Below are 15,052 nucleotides of genomic sequence, written 5' to 3' on the forward strand. Positions count from 1 at the left end.
AATGAAGAAAACTTATTAGAATACCCTTTTTTGAATTAAAAAAAAAAAGACAAACAGGATTTCAGAATGATCTTCACTTAAAAACTAGGTAGCCAACTTCCCTTCCCTCCCTCCTTCTCTCCCTCCCTCCCTTCCTTCCTCCCTTTCTACCTCCCTCCCTTCCTTCCTCCCTTCCATTTTCTTTGCTCGCTGTCCTCAAACACACCATTCCTTTCAGTGAGCTGGTACACAGGTGGCAGCTCCGGCATCAGTAATGGCCATCTAGGTTACAACAGTTTCTAGTATTTGTTGCAACAGCTGGGGTGGAAAGTCAAGGAATTCTTTTGTGTCCCTTTCCGGACTCAGTGTCTGATCTCTTCCATTCATGAGGCAGCATCAGCTGCTGCTGCACCTTATGGAAGAGGACTCTGGGGAATGGAAATAACAGCTCAGGACAGAAAGACAGCAAGCTACTGCTGAGTTCTTCTCTCTTTCCCTGCAGGGATGGATAACCAGACAGAGGTGAGCAAGTTCATCCTGCTTGGCCTGTCCAGCCCTCAAGGGCTGCAGCAGTTCCTGTTCATGCTCTTCTCCCTGCTCTACCTGTCCAGCCTGCTGGGGAATGTGGCAATTGTGACTGTGGTGATATGTGAACCTCGGCTACGCATCCCCATGTACTATTTCCTCTGCAACCTCTCCTGCCTGGATATTTTCTACTCCACCGTTACCATCCCCAAGATGCTGGCTGGGTTCCTCTGGGGGCACCAGGGTATTTCTTACACTGGCTGCCTAAGCCAGCTCCACTTCTTCCACTTCCTGGGCAGCAGCGAAGCTTTGCTGCTGGCTGTCATGGCCTATGACCGCTTTGTGGCCATCTGCCACCCGCTGCGCTACAGCCTGATCATGAGCCCACGGGCCTGCCTGCTGCTGGCTGCAGCCGCTTGGGTTACAGGCTTCCTTCATGCTCTGATGCACACAGTCATGACCTCCCGGCTCCATTTCTGTGGCCCCAGCCACATCCACCACTTCTTCTGTGACATCAAGCCCCTGGTGAGACTAGCCTGCAATAGCAACCAGCTCAACCTGCACCTGCTCAGCATCATCACAGGGAGTATGGCAATAGGCCCCTTTGTCTTCACACTCTTTTCTTACCTGTACATCTTTTCCTTCCTCCGACTGAAAGTCCAGTCAAGGGAGGGGAGGAGGAAATCCTTCTCCACTTGCATCTCCCATCTCACAGTAGTGGCCTTACTCTATGTCCCTGTTATTTTTAACTATGTGCCACCTTCCTCAGGGAGTTCACCCAGGCGGGACATGATAGCCACCCTTATGTATAATGTTGTCACCCCCGTCCTCAATCCTTTGATCTACACCCTGAGGAATGCGGAGGTGAAACATGCCCTAAAGAGAAGACTTTTCTCCAGACAGTTACTAGTGCAGAAAATGTTCTGCCTTGCAGCTTGTGTGGGGTAGTAGGCAATGGACAATGCAATCAGAGGAGCTTTTGGCTCAAGAATGTCTTGTGCAGAAATCTGCTTTTCACTGCCAACAGCCTGGGTCCCTTCAGAAAAATCCTACTTACTGCATATGGCCCTATGTCTCCTCTCTTGGGCAATATCAGTGCATAAAGAGTGCATGTTGGTGGAACAGCCACTCCCATTCCTCCAAGTGGAGAAGAGAAGCAGCTCCAGAGAGTGATACTTCAATAAAAACACCTTTTTTAGAGTGATTTGCCCTCAAACGTCACTTGATTCTTTTTCTCTTTCTTTCTTTCTTTCAGCAGCTGAACCCCACCCCAAGTCAGAGCTGTCAAGAGAAGTCAGGACATGATTCATCTTAGCCTAAAGCCAATAGACAAGGAGGATTCCGTTGTTTTTGTGGGGTCCAGTTGGCCATGTGCAGACATGTATGTCATGCCACTTGAAATACTCTGTGTACCTCAGCTGGTGTCTCTCTGCTGCTCCAGAAAGGCACAGGTCCTGCGCCAGATCTACCAGCCCTGTATGGCTGTCAGCTATCTTAGGGCATCTGAGATGGTGCTAGACACCTATGTTTGGGCAACTGAATCCCACCCCCATTGCCTAGATTCACAGCGGTTAAAACTGCTGTTCAGGCACTTGTCTCACAGGGAGGAAGGTACATTTGGAACCCCAAATGTAGGTGTCCTAATCTCAGATTGAATCTCACCCTTAATCTCAAAATGAGTGGGAATGGTGGATTCCAGTTGAAGAAAGCTTCCAGAACCGATCCTTAGGGCTTAAAGGTAAGGTGAGCTTGGGTGACGGGGACTAAGACTAACAGCTGGAGAGATCTTTTGATTCTTATCTGTCCTACAGGTTTTTTCCACATATTCATAAACTTCACCAACATGCCAGGTATGGTTCACACAATACCTACTTGCTCAACACATTCCATGTTGAGACTCCTACTATAAGCCTTAAAAAGGCTGCCTCTAGTATTGTTGTTTTTATCATTTTTAACAGTGTTATAGAATGATGATGATGACGATGATGGTAAATATTTCTATTAGGGCCTCAAGTAATCCCTCAATGCAAAATTTTCATGCCATGTGCTTGAAGGTGTCAAAAGAGATTCTTCCTCTCCTAAACAATGCTCCAGACTGGATACTGTCAGAGACAGTGTCCCAAGGGTCCTGATCTCCTGTTCAAAGTAGGACCACTCTTTGAGTCTGAGATCTTGTAAGTGTTTTTAGGTCTTTAAGAGTTAATATTTGTTTCTAACTGGCCAAAGACAATGTGAGTGCTCCCTTGCAACCCACCTTTCTGCATGCGTGCTGTGTCCTTCAGCAGAGGCAATGACTTGAGCCAGATCACCTGTGAAATCCCCTTACTGTCTTGCTCCAGTTCATCCTTCTGTGAAAACAGGCTTCTTGGGTTTGTTTTTAGACATGGACTCTTTTATATGCATAATAATGCTCTATGTTAAGATCTCCACTGTGGTTCTAAGACTACCTTCTATAGGAGGGTGGTGTGATTTATATTTTTGTGCCTTGCTGCTGCCTCCTTCCTTGTTTACACTACTATATACACCTCTACCTATATATACCTCTACCTATACCTAGCCACAAACTTCATAGTAGCTCTTTGTTAGTTGATGTGGCATGTGGCTATTTATTAAACACCTAGATAGGCACCTTATGTAAACACCTAGCTAGGTCCCTTTTCCAGGTTAAAGTGATCCAGCCAACCTAGAGTTAGCTGGTGGTGATGACATGATCATGAGAAAGATTGCCCAGTCAAGTAGTTGTCCATTTATTTGGGTAAGCTGGCCCTCTGACAATTTATCCTCTGAATATGTGAACAATGTCCAGGACTGAAGTTTCTCCTGCAACTCTGGTCTTGATAGTCCAACCCAAGGGTTGTTCCAAAGACTCCGATATTTCTCAGAGTTGCCAGGTTGTATCGTATTGAGATTTGAACCACACAATGTCCACAGATGACAACTGTTGATCATATGCATAGCCTTAGCAGTTTTTATAAAGAAGCCATGACACTTCTCACCTTTCCTGGGAACCACCCCCTTGCTCCCCTCCAGGCACGTCCCTGCTCCCCAGAAAGCCCTTCCCCAGATGAGGGTGTCCACGCTGGCCTGGCCAGCTGCTCCAGGTCCCCCTCCCCTGTACTCCCTGGAGGGCTCCGTGCAGGCACTGCTGCTCAGCAGAGAGCCAATGGTGGTGCCACAGGGCCGTGAGGCGACTCCACTGTGCCCATTCTCGTGAGAGCAGAAAGCAGACCCAAGAGGATGGTACTCATGCCACTGGCAGTCCCTGCTTCCCATTTTATGTGGCTATGGAGGGTGCTCAGAGGGCCCAGGCAGCATTTCCGAGGGCACAAGATATGTTATGGGGCTGCACTGGAGCCAGCCTATGGCATTTCAAAGAGAGTACAAGGATGGCTCTCCAGTCTCTCTTCCCTGAGCCTGCTGGGTCTCCACGGCCTCTCCTGGGATTGCGGAGCCCTCCTTTACCTATGCATTTCCTGATTTTGCTCTTTACCGCTCGGTGACTCCACCTTGGATGGTCTCCTGTGTTGTACGGCTCCACTCACTGCCCACCCCCACTGTATGATGTTCCCAAAAATGCTCTGAGCTCCGCTGGCAGCTTATTGCCTCTCCAGGAAGATGGTCAGCCATCACCTGCCCAAACAAACGTGTCACAGCCTCAGGAAGGTTACTCTGGGATCCTTAACCATCTCCACTGACACAGGGCCCCAAAAGTGAACCCTGAATCTAAACCTGGTTCCCTAACAGCTTACAATGGGACACTGAACACATCAACCTGAGCCCATGGAGAATGAAAGCAAAGCAACGAGCCCTTTTGGGATACCATTCCATGACCACTTTCATGACTCCAATTTTGGAAGAAGAGCCAAGTGCACAGGCACCGCACTGAGGAAATGGCTTTACATTGAGTAGAAGCTATCAGGTAGGCCAGGTATGCCTGAGAAAACGGAGCCTTCATGTCCTCACAGGTTGCATTCTTGCCTTGGGCAGTCAAGGGCTGAAACAGAAGAGACCTCCTGGTAAAAAAAGAAGGAATGTTCCCCCAGCCCACGTCTGCCACCCCAGCCACCTCTGGCCCTCCTGCCATGCCCTGGATATTCCCATGAGAACCTCACAATGCCCGCCTCATGCCCCTCACCAATCACATTGCTGCAGCACAAGTGACCTCACGATCTACAGCGCAGCCCTCACACCTTCACCGCCACCTGCCTCTTGCCTGCCTCTGCCCTCTCCCCTCAGCTCCACGCCCCTGCACTCCAACACCCCACCTGCCCTGCTCTTCTTCTGCCTCCCAGGCCCCCAACCCCTTCCAGCTGGGCTTACAAGAAGGCTGGGAGCTTGGGGGCTGCGCCAGAGCAAGTTTGGCCTTAGGCTTCAGGCATGCGTGCAGGCTTTGGGCTTTGTGCTGAGTGGGGTCAGGCAAAGCTTTTGGCTGCTGGCTCAGTGTAGGGCTTGGCCTTGGTGCTCAGGGTTTGCGGTAGGGGCTAGAGCTTTGGCAGAGGGCTGTGGGTTGGAGTGGGGGTGAGGGCTCCAGCCCGGTCCAGGACTTGAAGGAATGCAATAAGGGCTTGGGATTAGCTTCAGGCAAAGGGGCTGAATTTGGGAAAGGGGGCAGAGACTGTGGCTTCAGTGTAGACTTTTGCGTTTGGCCTTGGCCAATCGAGAAGGGCAAGGAGGCAAGGCAGAAGGGCAGGGCCTCACCACTAAGCTGAAGCCCTACCCTTCCCCCTTCCCTCCTTCCCCTCCTCTACTCACTAGAGGCCAAACCCACACTGCTACACTGCAGCCTGAATCCTTACCCCCTACCCTCACTCTTGCCCTGTGTCTGAAGCTAAGGCCTAGCCCTCATCGCTTGCCTTCAAGTGCTAGAGCACGCTCTAGGTCTCACCCACACACAAACACACACCTCGTCCCACAAGATTGTCCCATTCCCAAAACCCTCAGCAGAAACACGAAGGCCAGCACTCAGCCATCACCCAAAAGCTTTCCCAAAGCCCAGCAACTGCAAAGCACAACCTCCCCACTGATGCCTGAAGCCTAAGCCCTATGCTGCTCCCGCAAAGACCCTAACCCTGCAGGCATCTTGTAAGCCTAGTGCCAAGGCATTTGGGGCCTGGCAGGCAGAGGCAGAGGCCTGGCAGGGCTGGTGTTTGGTCTTGGAGTGCAAGCGCATGGAGCTGAGAGCAGAGGGCAGAGGCAGGCGAGGGGGAGCTGCAAGTGCAGGGGTGAGGGCTGGGCTGTTGGTTGTGAGGTCCCTTGTGGTGCAGGAAGGCGATTGGTGGGGAGCAGCAGGCTGGCATTGTGAGGTGGTGCCGGGAAGGGCGGGGTCATGGCAGGAGGGCAGAGAGGTTGGGGGATTGGTGAGGCAGTGGCAGGTTTTGGGGGAGAGCGCTTGGGTGCTGATGAGGAGGTGCTGTGTGTGCGCTTAGGTGAGCAGCCCAAAGCTGGAGGCCGGTGTGGAAGTACATGAAGGGCCCAGAGCTCTTGGCCAAGAGACAGCAGCTGTGTTGGGGAGGTCAGGAGGCTTCAGGTACTGGGGATGCCACTGGCACAGGGCCTGCGAGAGCTGCTCTGGCAGGGCCAGACCTGAAGCCTCACCACTAAGCTGAAGCCCTACCCTTCCGCATTAGCTCCTTCCCCTCCTCTAGTCGCTACGTGTAGGGGCAGACAGCGAGGGATCAGGGAAGACAGAGTTAAGGAGCCAAAGGCCATGGGCTGAACAGATAGCAGTATAGGAACATAGGGAGTAACCGCACAGAATGAGGGAGTGATGATGGGAACATGACCTTCGGGCAGGTATAATGTGGTGCTTGCAAGGACAATAGAAAGTACCTTAAATCACTGTGGGAAAGTATCTGTCCGGGCTAGAGCTTATATAAAGGGCTTGCTTGCTTGAATAAAGTTGATTCTGATCCAGCACATCGGAGTTCGTGAATCAGAGCGCCACAAATGGCTCCCAAAAAGGGACCGAAGACTGACTTTGTCCAGGGCTGTAGAGGCAGCGGTTAGCTGAACCGGTGGCGGAACCCGGCTGAACAAAGCTGCTGAAAGGAAGCAGAAGGGGAGCCGCTGAAAGGAAGCGGCATTGCGTGCAACAGGTTACCTACCGCTGGATGGAGGTAAACGGCCAGGAACACGTGGGAGCCACGGGAAATGGAATCTACCCGCAAGATAGGTCCGTGCTAAACGTAATGCAAAAGACTTTGAAACAGCACGGCAGAGAGATGCCCCCTCAAGATCTCAAAATGCTATTAGTGTGGGCACGCTCGAACTGTCCTGAGGTGAATTCCAGTATGATTTATAGCCTCGGTACGTGGGACTCAATCGTAGTTAAGCTGTGGGATGCAGCAACAAGAACCGATAAGACGGCAGCAGGACTTTTAGCTCCGTGGCGTACCATGCTTGAGACCCTGAAAGAGCATAGCAAGAAGAAAACACAGGGACCGGAGGCACCCGCAGCCCCCACAGCACCTCCATCAAGCGACACGGTGGTGGGGGCGGTGGGTGGACGGGACTCCCCAGGAAACAACCCAGACAATCCATTTGACCCAGGGCCATGTCTAGAGTCACTGTGACTGGTGTGAGTGTGAACAGTGCTGTGTGTGAGAGTGCGTATAGCCTGGGAACCGACCGGGGCACCCGTTGGCTGATGAAGCCGCCTGCTGCGAAGGGACAGCAGTCCTAGCAGTTAAAGACTCAGGTGGTGTGAGTGCGGTTCCCAGAGAGTGAGAGAAAGTGTGTGTGTGATCCCACCAGCCACAGGGGCTGGTGTTACTGGTAAGGAAGTGCGCTGCCTGACTTGCTTGAGATGCACTTTTCAGAAACTCAATACGGGAAATAATTTCGGCATAGAAAAGAGGACACCCTTAGCCGAAATTTTGGAAAACCGGAGTAAGATTGATGGGACCTTAGGCAACCACTGTCGGGGCCTCTCATCGCCAAACGATCATCTGGCGCCATCGGGTCAGTTCGCCTGGGATCTTTGGCACCGAGAGGCACTGAGAAGGTGAGTCTTAAATTCCTGCCTAAATTCTAAATTCTGGTCTGGTAACAGTGCACTGTAAGGGGTAGGCAGGCTGGCCACTGTAAGGCGTACCAGGGGATGGGTGCGAGTCCCATCCCCAGGGTTTGAGTGGGTTTTAAGTCCCAGCTTGGTCCGGCTGGAAAGGGGAGTGCGCAGCCTGATCAGCGTAAGGTGCACTGCAAGACTGTAAAACCCTTGTGCAAATACTGCTAATGGCCACTCAAGTCATGATATGGACTAGGCAGTGGCGACGACTCACAGAGACTTTGGGACGTGGACTGTAAATTACTGAACTGCAGCTGTCTAGAGGTAGCTGCTTAGCACAACTTCTATAAAACTTGCTTAGCATGTGTAGCTGAAATTGCTGGAGCCTTAGGCTGCACTCCTAGTTCAGTGAGAAAGGAGCCCGGAGCTGGTGGAGGCTGGAAAGATAAGGGAGTTACAAGCAGTTTGCATTCCTGCACTTCACATTCTGAAAGGGAGGATGCCAAGGCTTTGAAATAAAGCCTGCTTGGGCGCCAGGACCCTGGGAAGCAAAGCCTCCTCTCACTGCCGGAACAGTGTTAATTAGGGGGCTCTGGACTATCTGCCCTATCATCTGGAGAAAATGCGAGGCGACGGCGGCTTTGGTTCTACAGGGCCAGCCCAGGTCCTGTGGTCCCAGAGGGTCTCTGTGAGACGCCCCTGTTATCATTGTACCCTCTGAAATTGCCTCTTTGGATTTTGATTCTTTTGGATCAAGGACAGAGAAGACTTCCAGTCTTGAGGGCTGATCACTGGCAGCAAGAGACTGACCCCTAATGTGACTTCGACTAAGCAAATGAGATTGTGTTCTTCCCTCAGGGAAACTTCCAGATACCTTGGAATAGGCATAGAAATTGCCAGGTCCCCACTGGCAGAAGTTGAGCTACCTGTGACAGTTTTTTGGTGGGCCCAGGGCTGTGACAACATATTAGAGGGTGAGCTCTGGGGGAAATACTGAAATGGCAAACATCCCCTCCCAGAGCCACGTATGCAGGGATTGACACGCAGTGTATCTGCACACACCAGGCCATGGGAGTGCATTGGTGCCATGGCAAAGGGCCATGAGATTGAGGATAAGCATTCGCCCCTCCACAAGGTGCCCCAGGGCTCTGTCGCTCTGTGTCCCGTGAGATGTGATCCCGAGGCTGGGGGGTATCAGAAGGGCAGGGGTCCTGCCGGACTGCTCCCCAAAGTGGAAACCACCTCCCATAGCAGGAACTGACCAAGGTGGTCCTTGTTGAACAGTGTCTGGAAGAAGAATGTGGCCTGCAGAAAGGGAAGGAAGTGCAGTCATTTCCTGCAGGATGGAAGAGAGTGGAGACAGAGAATGAAGGAAACGTGTCTCAGGGATTCCAAATCTCATCTCTAAACACCACCGGGCTATGGGCCCAATCCCCTGCTCCCACTCATCATAACAGGTGCTCAGGCCTGGGATGAGGGGACAGGCATTTAGGCACTCAAGTTCCTCTCACCACTCCCCCACCCCAAGGAAAAGAACTAGCGTGCTTTTCCTAACAAGACAAAAAAACGGAACCATCCCCAAAAAGCTTTCCATAAGCCCACTAAGCAAAGCCCAAACTCCCCAATGATGCCTGAAGCCTCAGCCCGAAGCCGCTTCCTGGCAGCCCCTGACTGTCCAGCCATCTTGTAAGCCAAGCTGGAAGGGGTTTGCGCCTTAGGAGGCAGAGGAAGGGCAAGGCATGTGGTGTGTTGTGTGTTGGAGTGAAGGGGCATGGAGCAGAGAGGAGAGGGCAGAGGCAGGCAAGAGGGAGGTGTAAGTGAAGGTGTGAAGGCTGGGCCATAGGTTGTGAGGTTACTTCTGCAGCAAGAAGCTGCTCAGAAACAGCAGGCTGGCATGGAGAGGTGCTCAAGTGGATGGAGTGGGGCAGCCCATGAGGGAAGAGAACTTGTGGGAGGGTGGAGGCAGAAGCTGGTCGGATGGACTGTGCTTGATGTTGACAGGGAAGGTACCTTCTGTTTCAGCATAGGACCACCCGAGTTAAAGGCAACATGTTGAAGAAATTCTCAATACTTCTGGGTTAGGTCAGAACAAAAGATTTGTTTCTGTAGCACTGGAGGGAACAACACATGGCAGCAGCTCTGCACCTCCCACCCATAACAAGGCCTTTTATGTACTCTCTCACATGTTCCAGATGCTCCTAACCAATCAAGGAACATACTCAGAAACCTTTCCTTTTATGGCATGCTTCAGCTCCATGTGCTGGGTGCCTCAAGGCTGGTTGCATCTGCTTTTTACCAGGGACACTGCTTAGAGCTTTTTCATGAGGGAGAGTGCTAGAATAGCAAAGAAAGAGTAATAACGGGCATCAGCGTCGACCACGAGGGCTGCAGTCAGCAATCCACCACCATCTTCGCGTCGCTAGAGCCCTGAGGGTAACGGAGAAGAGGTACTCCACCGTCACGCCTTGGCCGACGAATACTTCGGTGGATTATACCAACAGGAGAATGGAAAACAACATATTGTATGCCGCCCTATTAGTTCATGTTGCGGTACTTGTTCTTTTAGCTATCACTATAACTGTTTTTTTAATATGCCTTTGTTTGCCTTGCTGTTGTCATTGTAGACGATCACCTTCCTCCACTAATCCCCCAGCGCCATGGGCAAATCCTCAAACATGGCCTGGGACATCTTTTGGTTCGGTTCGTTTTAGAGATGTTATTGTTAAAAGTAGATATGTTAAGATACTGTTCTTTCGATATGTTATTGTTCAAAGAAGTTATTGTTAAAAATTGCTTAGTTTTAGAGATGATTATTGTTAAAAGTAGGTATTGTTAAAAATTGTTCATAACTCCCGTGCGCGCTTCTATCTTTTCTATACTTCTGATCTCTATCTCATATCACCACTGTGGATGAAGGCTATGAAACCATCACCCCAAACAAGCCATCTGTTCCCGATGGAAACAGGACTGAGCTGCCGCGACCCCTGAAATGGTCTCCCTGCGACCACCCAGGACACACCGAACCAGATCATGATCGGGCAGAGACTTTGGGACTTGGATTTGCTTTCACTGGGCTCTGAACTTTTCCAAGACACCCCGGTTGAAGAGGACCAAAGGGATGCTGCTGGATCCATGGGTGGAGCTTTCTTTCTCCCCCCCCCCACCCCCCCTTTTGCAAATTGTGTAGCGCGGGACTTGTTTATGTCAAACTTGAGTGTCCTCAACGGATACTACCTGTTGTAGGCTTTATTATTAAAAATGCAACAGCTAAGAATGGCATTTTTAACCTGTGTTCGAAAGATATATCTTGGTTTAATGTGCTTATATGCGCTATGGCAAATCTGCTGGCATCAGGGTTTCATGCCATTCGAACCAGGATTCTCTTCTGCCTCAGTATCAAACAAGTCAGTGTTGTGGTGTTGCCAAGACGTAATAAATTGACCAGAAGGCTTTTGTTTGGATAGCGGACCTCATTTTATAGCAGAAATAGTACAGGAAATCTCAAAAATCCTACCAATTAAATGGGATTTAAATACGCCCTGGAGGCCACAATCCAGTGGAAAAGGGGAAAGAATGAATCAAACAATTAAGAGACAGAGAGGGAAATTGTGTCAAGAGACTCAGATGAAATGGACTGATGTTTTAGCTCTGGCATTATTAAGAATCAGAATAACCCCAAGGGTTAGGGAGAAAGTCCATTTGAGATTCTGTATGGTAAACTTTACACGTTAAATTTAACTGGAAATGAAATTCAGATGCACATTAAGGGCGATGAAATTTTAAGTGATTCTCTCTTGTCTATGGCAAAGGTTCTTACTTCTCTCCGTAGGTACATCCAGTTAAGATCTCCCGTACTTTTAGATTCACCTGTACATTCATTCCAGCCAGGAGATAAGTATAGCTTCAAACCTGGAAGGATGAGCCCTTGATAGAAAAATGGAGAGGACTGTATCTGGTACTACTAACAACAAATACCGCTGTGAAACTGCAGGGAATTGATTCCTGGATCCACTACCCCTGAGTGAAAGCAGTACCTCGAGAGATGTGGAAAGCTGAACAAGTTCACCCTTTAAAGTTAAAAATATATAAAGATATATGAGCTCTATTAAAAGTGAATCAGTTTTAAATTTAGATTGTATTCAGGGGAAAATTGCTTTAATCTGTTTGTTAGGAATAGGGTTAATATTGTTGTTATGGTATCTGCGTAAAAATGATGTTCTTAACAACCAGGGGAGAAATGTGGTGGTTAGTTTTTCTAGGTTACCTGAGCCAAAGTTAAAGGGAATCAGGAAGGATTTGGGGGTCAAAATCTTCCTTTGGAAGTAATCATGAAATCTATGAAGATAGTTAACCAGAGGGATTGTTGGGTGTGTGCCCACTTCCCTGAACATTCCAACAAGGGCTTCCCGCCAGTTGGAGTGCCTCTGAATTTTTCCTTTATGGAATTTATAAAACAGATAAGAAATGATAGTGATCAACCAAAATATGATGAAACAACAGAACAGGAATGGGAAGTCCAGAGTGTGACAGGAGATTATGATCAATGTATCCGAAGATGTAATAATAGAAATAAATAGTGGGAGAAACCTGTACTTTATGGAAAACAGCCGATCAACTGTACTGGAGCCATGAAGGTAGGAAGTTATGAAGATTGCTTTCGGATACCTGAAATAAGTTGTAAGTGGCCAAGTAAGGAACTAAATGGGTGGCGTGTTCTGAAAGGTAGTGGATGGTGTTGGTTGTGTGAGAGCAAGGCACGAAAAGTGCTGCCTCCTAATTGGTCCGGGACATGTACTCTAGGGGCAATAATCCCAACTATTACTGTAACAAAGAACTGAATAACAGATATCAAAGATCATGGCTAAGAACATTCATGAGGAGACAAAAGAGGATCAATAATCCTTTAACGGATCAACCTACTAGGTTTCATTCATTCGCAAGGTGTCTGTTTCCACAGTTGGGAGTGAGTGAACTTGAAAAAGCAATAGTAACTATTTCAGCAGTTATTGAGAAAATAGGGAATAAAACCTCTGATGCCATTACAGCTTTACAAGGGGAGGTTTCAGAGACTGCTAAAATAACCACCCAGAACGGAATGGCTCTAGGTATGTTATTAGCATCTCAGGGAGGAGTAGGTACAGTAATAAATACTAGTTGCTGTGTATATGTGGATCAAAGCGGGAGAATTTCTCCCCATCTAAATGAAAGCTGGAAGCAAACTGAAATCTTACATGGGGCTCAGCAAGATGATGCCTCTTTGGGATTTGAAGAAACAGAAGCCCCCTCTCCCCGGGGCAACAGGCCTGTGAGGCGCCCCAGCCGTGCCACACCGCACACGATGTGCAGTGCAGCGGCGGCCGCCGGGCTCGGAGGGGAGGACAGGCACGGCCGGGCACACCTGAACTGTGCCCTCCCCTGCCTGCCAAGGGGCGGTACTGCTGCGCCCACGCCACATCGCAGGTGATGATTGAATGTCAAGAGACACTCAGACAGGCGCAGCCCCGGGAGGAACCCAGGGCCGCAAGTGCGTTCAAAGTGTCGATGATCAATGCGTCCTGCAATTCACATTAATTCTTGGAGCTAGCTGCTTTCTTCATTGATGCACAAGCTGAGTGATCCACTGCTAAGAGTTGTCTTGGTTTCGGTCCCCACCGAGGGAGGAGTGGACAGCATTTGCAGCCCCTGAGGGACCCCGCTCCGCTCTGCCTCCCTCCTCATGTCGACACCGGCTGCTGAGCAAGGGACAGTAGAGAGAAAGAGGGCTCGCCTTGCTGACCATACAAGAACGGGGTGGGAGGGGGAAAGAAGGGCAGACCCGAACGAGAAGGGCGCCGCCCACCGCCACCGCCAGTGCTGCTGTATGGGCTCTTCTCCACCACTCTCTCAGTGGTGCGCTGGTCCCTTGTTCCCGTCCGGGGTCCAGGGGGTGGGGACGTCAGCTGACTGCCTTTCCCTTGCACTGCCCCGACCACTGCCGTTTTGGTGCCTGCCGGGCCCCCCCTCCCCCACGACACACCCACAGCACATGTCGAGCCACTTCCACCCGCCAGATCCAGAAGGAGTTCAAGAGGGTATGGATCGCCACAGGAGGTAAAGCGGACAAGGTTCCATCAACAGGGGATGAACTCCCTGTTACAATTCCCACCACACTGGAAGGGGGCGAGTTGGTGTCCAAATGGGAAATTCCAGCTCCCTGTATCATCTATCCTATTCCTAGCAAGTGGAGAAAAAGAGAGTTAGAGAATTGGGCCAATCTAAAAGCACAAGGCCACGGTATTAAGAACTTCTTAAGAAAACAATAGCATCCATAACTATTGGCTTCTACGTTACCGGGGAATTCCTCACAGGAAGTAATTGACAGCAATACAGCTGCATGCCAATGTCTATCCCACCAGGGAGTATTTGGCACGCAAGCTGGGAGAAGGGGCACCGAAGGGGTGCAGGCATTGTTCTGCGGAATGGGAGACTTGCTCACATATCATCGGCTACTGCCCTGTAGTCCAGGACGTCTGGATTAAGAGACATAACATCTTGTGTGGCATGCTGCCTGAAGAGGTTAAGAGACTGGGGTGGGAGGTTTATCTAGAGCTCAGCCTTAGGGATCAGATGGTACCACCCAGCTGTTCCTTGGCTGGGGGACCACGGCCTCCTCGAGGTCGCATTCTCCTCTAGCACGTCCGTGGCTAGAAGGAGAAAGGGTTGAAGGGTCCCAATTTATATACACTGATAGTTGGCCACTACATAAGGGCCTTACGTATGGTCTATTGGGTATATGGAATGGGGTATTCACGCAAGAAAAGATGGGGAAAGCCCCTATGGCCTAGCATCTGGGAAGCCAGCACCCAACGCTGAATTGCCATAAGGCATGTGAATGCCCATGCAACCGATTCTGCCAAAGAAACCCAATATAATGGTGAGGTCGACACTATGGTGGCTCTACGTCTGGCCTTTGCTCCTGGAGTAGCAGCCTGCATTCACCACAGAACTGAACATCCGGGTGGAGAGAAGGCCAGGGGCTTGGAGGGAAGGAGTTGCGAGAGGCTGCAGGCACTGTCCTTCTGAATGGGAAATGCCTGGATGAAAAGGCATAACATCTTTTGCAAAATGCTGGTGAAGGAAGCAAGGGGGACAGACTGGGTGGTATTGGTAGAACATCATTTGAGGGAGAAGACCAACAAGCTCTTTAAGCCAGATTTGATTGTGTTAAATGGATCTCGGGCAAAGGGGGTGGACAGAACATGTCATCTTTAGGGGACACAGCAGCAGAAAAATGTGCAGAAGTAGCAGCACCTGGAGGAGCAGGTGAGAGAACTCCTGAATGCTGACAACGTGGAATTCCTGGGATTCCCAGTCAGTGCTAGAGGGAATTGGCTTGCAGGCAATTTTGGCTTCTTAACTGACCTTGGGCTCTCTTTGAAGTGACAAAAGCGGATTGCGAGGCTCTTCATTAGAGGGGGCTCTTCTCTCCTCTCCTCTGGTGACATACTCCACACCTCTGCCAGCTTAGGTAAGGCTAGCTTTTAATGTGGCATGCAGGACTGC

At 50.2% G+C, this 15,052-nt stretch overlaps 1 protein-coding gene and 1 non-coding gene across 2 annotated transcripts; one reads left to right on the top strand and one right to left on the bottom strand.

Moving 5' to 3' along the window:
- The first annotated feature begins 483 nt into the window (after positions 1-483).
- On the top strand, positions 484-1,452 carry LOC135326014 (olfactory receptor 12D1-like). Its single transcript, XM_064503914.1, has one exon. It carries the CDS (start codon positions 484-486, stop codon positions 1,450-1,452), a length of 969 nt encoding a protein of 322 aa, XP_064359984.1.
- An 11,537-nt stretch (positions 1,453-12,989) lies between these two features.
- On the bottom strand, positions 12,990-13,142 carry LOC135326017 (5.8S ribosomal RNA). Its single transcript, XR_010386699.1, has one exon. It is a non-coding gene; the product is annotated as a 5.8S ribosomal RNA (ribosomal RNA).
- Positions 13,143-15,052: the final 1,910 nt, after the last annotated feature.

The sequence above is a fragment of the Dromaius novaehollandiae genome, unplaced genomic scaffold, assembly GCF_036370855.1.
Source record: "Dromaius novaehollandiae isolate bDroNov1 unplaced genomic scaffold, bDroNov1.hap1 HAP1_SCAFFOLD_95, whole genome shotgun sequence".
Lineage (NCBI taxonomy): Eukaryota > Metazoa > Chordata > Aves > Casuariiformes > Dromaiidae > Dromaius > Dromaius novaehollandiae.